The following is a 12,499-nucleotide window of genomic DNA, read 5'->3' as shown; positions in this document are numbered from 1 at the left end:
TTTGTCAATAATGTTAAATGAGCATCATGAGATTCACTGCCCTTCCACCAATGGGAACTCTTTCTCTCCAGATCCCTTATGTTTTTGAATACTTCCATCAAATCTCCTTTCAACCTTCTCTTTTCTAAAGACATCAAAATCAGCTTCTCCAATTTTCTCACATAAGTTAAGGTCCTCACCACAGGAAACATTTCCATAAATAACTTCTGTATCCTCTACAGCCTAACAAATCAGGCATGATTACTGCTGTTCAGAATTGTAGAAGAAACCCCAGCTGAGGCTGAACCAGACATTATATTTGTTCATTATTGTTTATTTTTTGGGTACCATGTGCCTCTATTTGTAAAGTCCAGGATCCCATATGTTGTCTTAACTATGGTCTGAACTGCTTTGTCTCTTTCAACAGGTTGTGAATAATAATCTCCAGAATTATGTCCTTCATTTTATATTGTCTCTTCTAGCTCTACACATCAAAACATTGCACTTCAGTTTTTTAAATTAATTCTCACGTGCATTTAGCTGTCAAAGCAAACTCCCTAAGTTTGGAGTTGAGCTGCTTTCATACGCCTTTACAGTTCTTGCTCATAGGGACAACTACACTGCTGTAAGGAAATAATCTAATCTTGCACCAAAGACACTGAAGGAGTGATAACATATCCAGGTGAATTTGCTGAGAGACTGAGGGAAAAATTGTGGATGGTAGTGTTCCTACGTATCTGCTAACTTTGTCTTTCCAGGTAATGAAGGTGCTGTTGGAGGAGGTTGGTGAGTTACTGCAGTGCATCTTGTCGATGGTACACTTGTGCATCAGTGGTGGAGAGAGTAAATGTTAAGGGTGGAAGAGGAGATGCCAGTTTAACTCATTCAAGTGTAGAGAATACCATTATACTTCTGTGTGCGCCTTGGAAATGGTGGGCATGTATTGGGGAGACAAAAAAATGATCTACTTACCACAGAATTCCAAGCCGATGATCTGCTTATGTAGCCACTACATTATATAAGTGCGTGTACATATAATATATTGCTGGCCCAGTTCGCCTACTGGTAAATAGTAGCTCAGTATGTTTATAGTAATAGATTTAGCAATGTCATTTAATGTCTAGGTGAGATGGTTAAATTGTCTCTTGTTAAAGATAGTTATTGCCTGGCACCGTGGCGCAAATGTTATTTGTCACTTATCAGCCCAATCTTGGCTGTTGTTCAGATCTTTCTGCACATGGACAACAGCATCTGAAGTGTTGTAAATATTGAAAATTGTGTAACCTTATGATAGAAAGAAGGCCATTGATGAAACAGTTGAAGATATTTGGGTTTAGAACACAACCCTGAGAAACTCCAGGGGCTGAGATGACCGACCTCTAGCTCTTTTGTTCATGTAACACAACTGTAATGAGGTCAGGAGAAGTGACTCTGGTGGAACCCAAACTAAGCATCAATAAGGTTATTCCTTTTGGAGTGTTGCTGAACAGTACTATTGATAATCACTTCCAGCAATTTTAAAATAATCAGTATTGATTGGATTTGTCCTGATGTGTGTACAGGACCTATCTAGGCAATTTTCCACATTGTCAGGTAGATGTCAGTGCTGTAGCTGCAATGGAACTGCTTGGTTAGGGCACATCAAGATCTGGAAGGCATATTTTCAGTACTACTGCTAGAATGTTGTCAAGACCCACAGTATCCAGTGCAGTATCCATATCATCAAGGCAGACTCCAGAGCCTTCAGCTTTCCTTTATGTCATGTGAAGTTAATGAAATTGACTGAAGAACAATAATGTATGGAGAGCTCAGGAGGGAGCCATGTCTAAGTACTACAGCATAACACAAGACATTAAGGTCAAGAGATTCAGCTTTTTGTGCTATTAATCATGAAATCTAGCACAATAACATGTATGAAAAGAAATTGAAGTTTAGATTTTCACTCCAATACACTTAGATATTCCAAATGTAAATTTTACATGAGCAAAGATCATTAGACAGTGCTTTTTAAAATGGAATTTAGTCAGCGCCTGTTTTACCACCAATGGCTAATTACAAACAACTGAAAATGACTTTTTAAAAAGTATATTAGAAGCAATTATACAGATGAAAGATAGTCAGTTTTTTTAGTAAATTAAACACTATTTAAAACACTATTTTAATGAAAGTCTATTAGCATCCTAGCATATCCAGTTTAAGAGTTTCTAATGTTATATTTTTGCACAAAAGATGGAGGGGCTTGATTTGTACTGGATATAATTAGCACTTGAAATTCCTCAACGATTCATGGTTTAGCAACTTGACAAAAGCTACAGCAACCTAGCAGAAAAATACTCAAGGCACTTATGCGTTGCAATGCTACAGTCATCTTCATACCATGGTGAGCACTCCCATAAGACCAATGGGAATTGGGTCCTGTTTGACTCGCTCTGCAACCAGATCTACTAAAAGCATCACCATATTGTATATTCCTTCGTGGATTTCTGCACCCCATTTGTGGACAGCACTCGATGTTAACAACTGTTGAAAAGACAACACAATAATAATGTAATTACTTTTCCTGGATGTTTAGCTGTTGAGAACAATAAAAACATTAAGCAACAAGTAATATATGAAGCATTTCCAAATCCAATGTTATCATCCAAAACAGATTTTCTCATAAGTTTAACCTTTCAAATATTTGGACACAATTTTCTCTGATTTATATCATTGAACATCGGTTTCAAAGTACTTGCAAAGTACCTTTATTAGCCTTTACTTGTAGCATGCAAAGGATGTGCATCACCAGGTGCCAAGATATGCAGGCTAGGTGGATTAGTTATGGGAAATGCAAGGTTACAGGGATTAGGGGTGTGTGTGTGTGTGTGTTGGTGGGGGGGGGGGGGGGGGTCTGGATGGGTCAGTGGTGACCCTTTTTTGGAGGGTCAGCGTGGACTCATTGGCCTGCTTCCACACAATGGGGATTCTATGATTCTAGGTTTGCTTTGACCTCACCCTGAAAATACTCTTACCAAGCACACGAAAAAGATCAATTAGACTCTCAAAATATTGTTCAATCCTAGAAATTAGAATTCAGAATCAATTTTGTTCTTTGCTCATGTGAAAGTGGGTCTTTTACCTTTTTAAATGCTTCTGGCATACATCGATCTGTAAACCTTTTGCAATTTTCATCAGCATCTGCAAGACCTGAAATGATTAGACACAGAAGTCAGATACAAGAAAAAGAGAAAAACACCTGAGCACCAGAACTGGTCACTCGGGCAGGAACAATTACTGGAATTTCTCAGCAGCCTGATTGCTTTAAAATCTAACTTGTACCATTTCAAGGAAAGCAAAGGAAAAATGTTCAGATACTAAATGTAACAAATTTCTCAACCACGCCCCATTTCAGTCACAAGTAAGTGGCATGTTCCTGGTCTACAGACATTCTGTAATTAGTTAAATGTACAAACCTCAGGGTGATTTCACTGAATTTTTAAATAAAGAGTATTCTATGTTTTAATTAAATGAACTGCTTTGAAACATTCTTCCGTCCAAAGATATTTCATGTTCACCAGGTTATCTGGGGTTAACCTGGTAACTCAGCAACTGACTCATCTATATAGAAGGACAGAGCATATTAAGAAAGCATGTGGGATACTTATCCTTGAACACACACACATTTGTTAAAGTAGGAAGATGTCTAAGTTACACTCAACACCAAGGGTACCACCATGCCCATCACCTCTCATTCCCAGTGTATTCAAATAGCCACAGTCTGGGTGTGCAAGAGGGAAACTCAATAAAACAGCCATTTCTCTTTAATTCCACAATTTGTTCAGCTCTCAACAACATGAAAGTTATCTGCATATTGATTGATACAATAAGCAAAACATGCCCTCTTTACTGAATTCTAATTTTCCAACATATCTGGTTTGTGATTGCATTCATATGATGTCTGATTTACTCATGGGGTGGTAGGCAGGCTGCTGTAACTTGTTTTTGAATCCTTGTAGCACTTACCAAGCCGTGCTAGGTATGTGGATGCGATCAGGCACTTGCCCAATGATTCTTCACGTTTATAAGGGATGGACCAGTGATCCGTAAACACTCGACTTTCCAATTCATAAAGATTTGTGGTGGGAAATTCAATGCTTCCTGAGCAGTTTCCATTCTCATCATTGTTCCTCTGCAACAAAAGAAATGTGAATTAACACAAATTAACCCCTTTAGATGACCATTCTCTGAATTTTCCTAGTCTCATTATTGAAACTAGGTTCTCATCTTCCCCTAAACTCACTACATTAATATATACTGATAAAGAATAAATTAGTCTTTAGTTTCATTTCAGTATTGCTGAAGAAAGGATATTTTGTCAAAGCTTTTCATCTTTCATTTATCGGTACATTCACAAGACTACCAATGGAGAGGGGGAAAAAAAGATTTACTGTATGGGAACACTGTTGATCAGTGGACCTTATTGGTGAAGACCTTTGCCATAGAAAATAGACACGCTAGATGACTGGCAGTTAACTGCAAAATTCATTTAAACCATGCAGGCTGACTCTGATTGGTCAAGATGTTGCCCAAGGAATAAATCACAGAAAGGCTGTTGTTAGTATTGTTGCAATAGACACATTGTACACAGCAGGTTTTGAGAAGATTTGCAGCTCAGGTTGATGTTCGGGATGTAGGTTTGCTCACTGAGCTGGAAGGTTCATTTTCCAACGTTTCATCACCATGCTAGGTAACACCTTCAATGAGCCACTGGACGAAGCCTTTATCGGGAGACTCACTGAAGATGTTACCTAGCATGGTGACGAAACATCTGAAAATGAACCTTCCAGCTCAGTGAGCAAACCTACACCACGTTGTTGAAAATGTGTTGCTGGAAAAGCGCAGCAGGTCAGGCAGCATCCAAAGAGAATCGACGCTTTGGACATGAGCCCTTCTTCAGGAATGAGGAAAGTGTGTCCAGCAGGCTAAGATAAAAGATAGGGAAGAGGGACTTGGGGGAGGGGCGTTGGAAATGCGATAGGTGGAAGCACGTCAAGGTGAGGGTGATAGGCTAGAGTGGGGGTGGGGGCGGAGAGGTCAGGAAGAAGATTGCAGGTTAGGAAGGTGGTGCAGAGTTCGAGGCATTTGACTGAGACAAGGTGGGGGGGGGGGGGGGGGGGGGGGGGGAGGGGAAATGAGGAAACCAGAGAAATCTAGGTTCATCCCTTGTGGTTGGAGGGTTCCTAGGCGGAAGATGAGGTGCTCTTCCTCCAGCCGTTGTGTTGCTATGGTCTGGCGATGGAGGAGTCCAAGGACCTGCATGTCCTTGGCGGAGTGGGAGGGCGAGTTGAAGTGTTGAGCCACGGGGTGGTTGGTCCGGGTGTCCCAGAGGTGTTCCCTGAAACATTCCACAAGTAGGCGGCCTGTCTCCCCAATATAGAGGAGGTCACATCGGGTGCAGCGGATGCAGTAAATGATGTGTGTGGAGGTGCAGGTGAATTTGTGGCGGATATGGAAGGATCCCTTGGGGCCTTGGAGGGAAGTGAGGGGGGGAGGTGTGGGTGCAAGTTTTGCATTTCTTGCGGTTTCAGGGGAAGGTGCCGTGAGTGGAAGTTGGGTTGGTGGGGGGTGTGGACCTGAAGAGGGAGTCACAGAGGGAGTGGTCTTTTTGGAACACTGATAGGGGAGGGGAGGGGAGGGAAATATATCTCTGGTGGTGGGGTCCTTTTGGAGGTGGTGGAAATGACGATGGATGATACAATGTATGTGGAGGTTGGTGGGATGGTAGGTGAGAACCAGTGGGGTTCTGTCCTGGTGGCGATTGGAGGAGTGGGGCTCAAGGGCGGAGGAGCGGGAAGTGGAGGAGATGCGGTGGAGGGCATTGTCGATCACGTCTGGGAGGAAATTGTGGTCTTTGAAGGAGGCGGCCATCTGGGCTGTACGGTATTGGAACTTGTCCTCCTGGGAGCAGATGCGACGGAGACGAAGGAATTGGGAGTATGGGATGGCGTTTTTACAGGGGGCAGAGTGGGAGGAGGTGTAGTCTAGGTAGCTGTGGGAGTCGGCCGGTTTGTAGTAAATGTCCGTGTTGATTCGGTCGCCCGAGATAGAAATGGAAAGGTCTAGGAAGGGGAGGGAGGAGTCTGAGACGGTCCAGGTAATTTGAGGTCAGGGTGGAAGGTGTTGGTAAAGTGGATGAACTGTTCAACCTCCTCGTGGGAGCACGAGGCAGCACCGATACAGTCATCGATGTAGCGGAGGAAAAGGTGAGGGGGGGGGGTGCCAGTGTAGCTGCGGAAGATGGACTGTTCTACATATCCTACAAAGAGGCAGGCACAGCTGGGGCCCATGCGGGTGCCCATGGCTATTCCTTTGGTTTGTACATCTACATTGTACACACTTTGCCCCTTTTTTAATAATATGTATCTTCCAAAATGCACAAGTGCACCAGACTGTGAGCTGACTGAATCTTGGTAGAATCAATGTGAAATTGAATTTTACTGAAACTCCTAGCACCCTCAGGATTATTTAGCTAATGCTGCTCAATTGCAAAATCACTGCTAATGTTGGACAATGTTTTGAGTTTTGCAAACACAGGCTGTTTGGATACAGTTAACACCTTGCTGAACATACTGCTTCATATGTTCCACCAATCTTCAGGAGCTTTAACCTACATTCATAGCCGTATACCTAAAATGAAATTCACATACTTTATTCATTTTTTTGGAAAGTAGAGTGACTTTTTGTCTTGATGACAGGATCCAGTTAGTTAGTGATGAACACCACCCACATTACTCATGCATAGCAGCAGAATGAAACCACTAGATTTATCTGTTACTCAGAGTTCCGAAGTACTTACCTATCCAGGGCTATCAGAGTTAAACCAGGGAATTTTTAAGACTGAACAAGGGGCCTCAAGTCCAATTTGTGTAGTGTGCAGCAAGACGTGATCTGATCAGATTTACCATTATCGCTCAGAATACCTTCAATGTATCCTATTTGAGCATGAGCATTCACTACAAGCAAATGGTTTGGACTCTAATTATCTGCTTGCTTATAAGGCCAATCTTAAAATGAGTGGAATTGTAGTAATCACAATTTATATACTGACCAATGAAGGTAGGCCTATGATAACCAGTAATAGGCAGATTTCTCAACTTGTTCCATTTCCACACAGAAAGAACACATAGACACATCATGTCTATTTCACATAAACAAGATTAGCAACAGCCATTCTGGCTCATTTCTCAGGACAATGTTATGACTAGAGTCCACTGTTGCCTTCTGGAACTTCTGTAGTCTATGTACTGTATGTAGAGCCAGACTACCATGAGGGAAGGAATTCCAGGATATTAACCCAGTTACATGAAAGAACTGTCAGTCATCATATATCTAGTGCATTCTCCATAGTAATACCTCCATCGTAGCCCATGTGCCAACCACCCAAGACACTTCCTATACAGTAAAAACATTGCTCCCCTTTATGGTGTTCTTATCAATCTCCGGAGTGAAAAACTTCAATAAAAAGTTGTACTTTTATTGTTAGTACAAATAACAACTTGCATACCTGTTCCAGTTTACATAATTAATGTAAACACTAACTGCACTCTCGCTAACTCAGGATTACTTTTGTACTCAAAATAGTTAGAAAATTATGATAAGATAAACCAGCATGTTAGTATTATACTTCAAATTTCCATGCACTACGGATTAGACAGCAAATTTACAGTGGACTATTTAGGGCTTTTCTCAATAAACTTAGGAGGACATATTTCTGAGGCTTTATAAGGCTCTGGTCAGGCTATATTTGGAGTATTGTGCACAGTTTTAGGCCCAATATCTGAGGAAGGATGCACTGGCCCTGAAGCATGGTCTGAGGAGGTTCACAAGAATGGCCCCATGATCAAAAAGCTTAACATATGAGGAACATCTGAGGACTCAGGGTTTACATTCAATGGAGTTGAGAAGGATCAGGAGGGATCTAGTTGAAACATGTAGAATACTGAATGGCCTGGACATAGTGGATGTTGGGAAGATGTTTCCATTGGTTGGAGAGACTAGAACCTGAGGGCATAGCCTTAGAGTAAAGGGAATCCCTTTTACAACAGAGAAAAGGAGAAACTTCTTCAGCTAGAGAGTGGTGAATCCATGGAATTCACTGCCACTGAAGGCTGTGGAGACCAAGTCATTGAGTGTATTTAAGACTGAGATAGATAGGTTCTTGATTGTCAAGGGGATCAAGGGTTATGGGGAGAAAACAGGAGAATGGGGATGAGAAACTTATCAGCCATGATTGAATGGCAGAGCAGATTTGATGGGCTGAATGGCCTAATTACTGCTCCTATGTATAAAGGTCTAGATTAGGTAAATACAAGGAATTACAAGAAATGTAGTTTAAGTCAAATGAGGCAGCGGCAACATCAAACTCATTTTTAAAAATATCAGTTCATGGAATGTGGACATTGCTGGTTATGCCAGTATTGTATTTATTGCCGACCCCAAACCACCCTTGACTTGAAGGGCTTGCTAGGGCTATTTCAGAAGGCAGTTAAGATTCAAATCACATTGCTGTGGATCTCAAGAGACATGTACGCCAGACCAATTAAGGACGACAGATTTCATTCCCTCAAGAACATTTCTGAAATAATGAGAAGGGTGTTTGCAGAAACAGCAAACATTAAAGATTACATAGGAAAACAATGCTTGAGTGGAGTGGAATGCAGTGAAAGTCAGTGTGAGCCTTAAAAAGGATTTAGAACACATTTTTACTTACATCAAGAATAAAAACTCAAGTAACAATTTCAATGCACTCAGATCAAATTCGATAACTTGCTTCATGTACGAGTGCGCACAATAATTCAAGCTGACTTTACTGGTTCCTGTTGTGTCCCTTCTTTCTGAAAAGATGCATTAAAACTTGGAGAATAGCTGTTATAGGTCCAATAAAAGGATGTTGTTTGGATTTATCCGATACTCCATTTTTTCCAAATTCAGGTAGTCATAACTTTGAATTTCACCTCTATAAATCACAATTATATCTAATCTACAGTGTAGAAAGATTATGCTGTCTGATCCATTAGTCACAGAACTTCTAAAGTTAATTAGCAACAGCAAATACTCAATTAAAACTTTGAAGTCAAACATCAATATTCAATAGTGTTGATCTACAAAAATTTGATGCAAGAACTTGGTACCAATGCTTACTATATGACTGTTTGCATATGAAGTGAATGGATTTTAGTCTTCTCTGCAAATTCAACCTCCACATACAAGCAGAAACTCAACATTTCAACCGAAGGAGGCCTCAAGAAAACTGGATTGATCAGTCACTAGTCCTCAGTAACAGGAGCTGCTCAACCTCTTGCGCTCTGTGAAATACACAGGAATGTGTCAATAATCCTCAAAAAATGGAAACAGATTTAGCAGCAATTTTTCAGTGCAGACGGCACCTTCACAACTAGTCAATAGCATCCTTGCCTTGGATTCAGAAAGCTACATGTGTAAGTCCATTCGTAGAATATCAGTTATTGAGCCCACCATGTATGCTGGCTCTCAAACTGAGCAATTCACCTCGAGCCATTTCCCGGTCTTCTCCCCATAATATATTCATTCTTTTCAGCCAATAATCCAAACTCTTCTTAAATGCCTGGATTGAAGTTCCTTCAGACAGATTCGGATAGTTCATTCCAGATTTTAACCACTAAAACAAAGATTACTTTCATGATTCCCTTACATTTGTATTCTCTCATTCTTGGTTGTTGCAACAGGGAGAGCACTTTTTCCCTATCTGCTGTATCCAATACCATCATGATTTTGAGTACCTCTATCAAATCTTCACTCAACATGCTCCAAAGATAACAGATTGAAGAAATTCAGACTGTCTACATAACTGAAGTTCCTTGACCTTCTTGCAAATCTTATTTAATTTTTATTCTCGAACACAATCTGGGCTGACATTCTAGCTGCAGCACTTAGGGAGTGCCGCCAGTGCATTGCTGAGGATCAGCTGCTCTACTGGAGGCACTGACCTTTGGATGAGACATGGGCTCTTTTACATCAGTCAATGTCACTACTTTAAAGAACAGGATAGTTCTCAGAGTGTCTTGGTCCATATATACGCCTCAGTATACACCTAAAAACAGATCACATAATTACCCACTGTTCTTCATATGAGCTAGCTGTATACTGAGTCTTTCCTAAATTATGACAGTGATTTCACTACTTGCGAAGTGTGAAGTTATTTCCGAAGTCACGAAAGGTACTAAATCAATAATAGATCTTATATTTTCTTTCTTACTCTCTCTTCTTCAGATGCTGATATGTATTTGCAGAGCCAGCAATACTGTATTTTCAAATGAACAATGTTGTGGTCAAAATGTTTGGCTATTGGCTGCCATAATACCGCTATTTTTGGACAAGAACAAAAAACCTTCAATTACATTGACACACAATTGGGGCAACTAGATTCAAAGTGTTAAAACAAGTATGCTTCTGCAATTCTACTCCAGAATGCTTAGAAAAGTCATCTTAAATGATCAGGTTATGTCTCACGTGCACAAAAATCATACCTTTCTATAACTGAAGATCCAAAAATCAAACTATTTTCCCTTACTACCAACTCCACATCAATACTTGGTTTAAGATGAACATGTCTGCAATTTTTACATGTGACTCTGAAAATGATATACAACCGGTTCTGCTATAATGCAGTAGTTGCATTCTCATGTGGCCTCATGTTATAGAAAATCACACAAAAGAAATAGCAGTTCCTATGGGAAAAACAGGGTTAGGGCAACCCACCAAAAATATCAGTAAAAATAAAAAAAATGCTATCCTAATACAAAAGGTTGCACAGTCTAAGTAAATGTTAAAATCCTATTTTAATGAAATAATACAACAAATTTAACATTTTAAGGGGTTTCTGAGTTTGCCGAGTTACAGTATTGTGTTAAGACAAGGGGCGAGGGTCATCATCATTATTTTCAGGTGCAACTCTGTGCGCAGGACTACGACAAAAGAAAATATTTAGCCCAGAAGTGGATGGGCTTTGATTCATTGCCCTCAGACTATTTCTTGGGGGTTGGCTTAAAAAAGGTATCTAGATTTTGCTGCTTTGCCATCTATGTCTTAAAAAATAAGCTATAAAAGCTGCTATTGCATGCTGGTCCATGATTTAAATGAGAGAGGTTGTGTTCGGAGGTAGAAACAGCACTTTGATGAATTTTGTTTCCTGCAATAAATTGTAAAAACATCATCAAAACATCAATGCAAATGATTAGGTAGAAATTGCCCTGTCATCCAACCTTTTTTGCTTGAGCTGAAGTAAACCAGGGATGGAATTGTGTAATAGCCACATTTTTAAAACAAATCTTTCCACAATTCACCAATTGTGTTACAGCCAAATCACACTGATGAAATGCACATTATAGGAGAACGACATGTATGCAGCATTTTGCTTCGCCAGTCTCAGCTCCTCTGCTACTGAAATGCATTCCCACTATTGTCATCACCAACCTTTGACTGTTCAATATCCTCTTATCTCAATTAGCATTTGGCACTTCCATAAAGTCTTAAACAGAACTATGAAGGATACGTCCCATCTCAAAGCAAGTCCCAAATGTTCATCATCTATCTTTGCTCCTTTAGAACCCTGTGTGCAGTGCAGTCATTTTAATAAATCCTTCCAAAGCCTCATTCACTTGAAACTTCTTGCTGTATCCTTTCTCTGTTGAGCATGGATCTCAGAAAGCTATGTTGAGTTGATGGTAAATTGCTCATCTTCTAAACATCTGGCCTTAGTAAAAGATAGTTTATTACTCACTTACTAGATTTGGCTGTTGGGTAGCAGGTAAACCTGGAGGGGGAATTCCAGCATTAAGACTGATCGACAGTGAAGGAATGGAGATACAGTTCAAAGTCAAGATTGTTTACGGCTTGAAGGGTGAAGTTTCCATTTATCTATTATACTTGTTTTTCTCGGTGGTAGAGGCTGAGTTTGGAAAGTGCTGTCGCAGGAGCCCGGCAATTTGCTGTGGTGCACCTCACAGATAGCACACTGTGTGTTAGTGAAGAGAGTAGATTAGAAGATGGTGGACGAGGTACTAATTAAATGTAGACTTAGGTTTTAGATTAGATTCCCTACAGTATGGAAACAGGTCCTTCTAGCTGAAAAAAATTCTTCCTCAACTCAGATCTAAAAGATGAACCCTTCCCTGAAGCTGTGCCCTCAGGTGCCAGTCTCTCCTACTAAGGGAAGGAACATCTCCATGTCCAATCTAGCCAGGCCTCTCAATATTCTGCAGGTTTCAATGAGGGGCCCCTGCAATGTGGTTGGTTGACTCTTAACTGCCTTCTGTAGCATTAGGCATGGGAAATAAATGCTGGCCTTGTTGGTAATGCCCTAATTTCATGAATTTTTAAAAAATTGTTTACTGTGTCTAAATACAGCAGAACAATTCTCAGACCATTTTTCTTCACTTACAAATCTTTGGCAATCAGCGAGTAAAAATGAAGTGAGCATCCCATGCTATTTACAAGAGTACTT

General features: G+C 40.5%; 1 protein-coding gene across 2 annotated transcripts in view; it reads right to left on the bottom strand.

Moving 5' to 3' along the window:
* The window catches only part of usp24 (ubiquitin specific peptidase 24), a 184,242-nt gene that overhangs the window by 150,362 nt on the left and 21,381 nt on the right, over nucleotides 1–12,499 (bottom strand). For both annotated transcript variants that reach the window (XM_060830532.1, XM_060830533.1), the window contains exons 2-4: nucleotides 3,982–4,147; nucleotides 3,098–3,165; nucleotides 2,356–2,499 (exon numbers count right to left, since the gene is read on the bottom strand). In XM_060830532.1, coding sequence (XP_060686515.1) covers nucleotides 2,356–2,499; nucleotides 3,098–3,165; nucleotides 3,982–4,147 — 378 coding nt within the window. The remainder of the gene's footprint in view (nucleotides 1–2,355; nucleotides 2,500–3,097; nucleotides 3,166–3,981; nucleotides 4,148–12,499) is intronic.

The sequence above is a fragment of the Hemiscyllium ocellatum genome, chromosome 9 (genome assembly GCF_020745735.1).
Source record: "Hemiscyllium ocellatum isolate sHemOce1 chromosome 9, sHemOce1.pat.X.cur, whole genome shotgun sequence".
In the NCBI taxonomy this organism is placed as follows: Eukaryota; Metazoa; Chordata; class Chondrichthyes; order Orectolobiformes; family Hemiscylliidae; genus Hemiscyllium; species Hemiscyllium ocellatum.
Note: the sequence above shows the minus strand (reverse complement) of the source record. Positions and strands in the feature narration are given on the sequence as shown.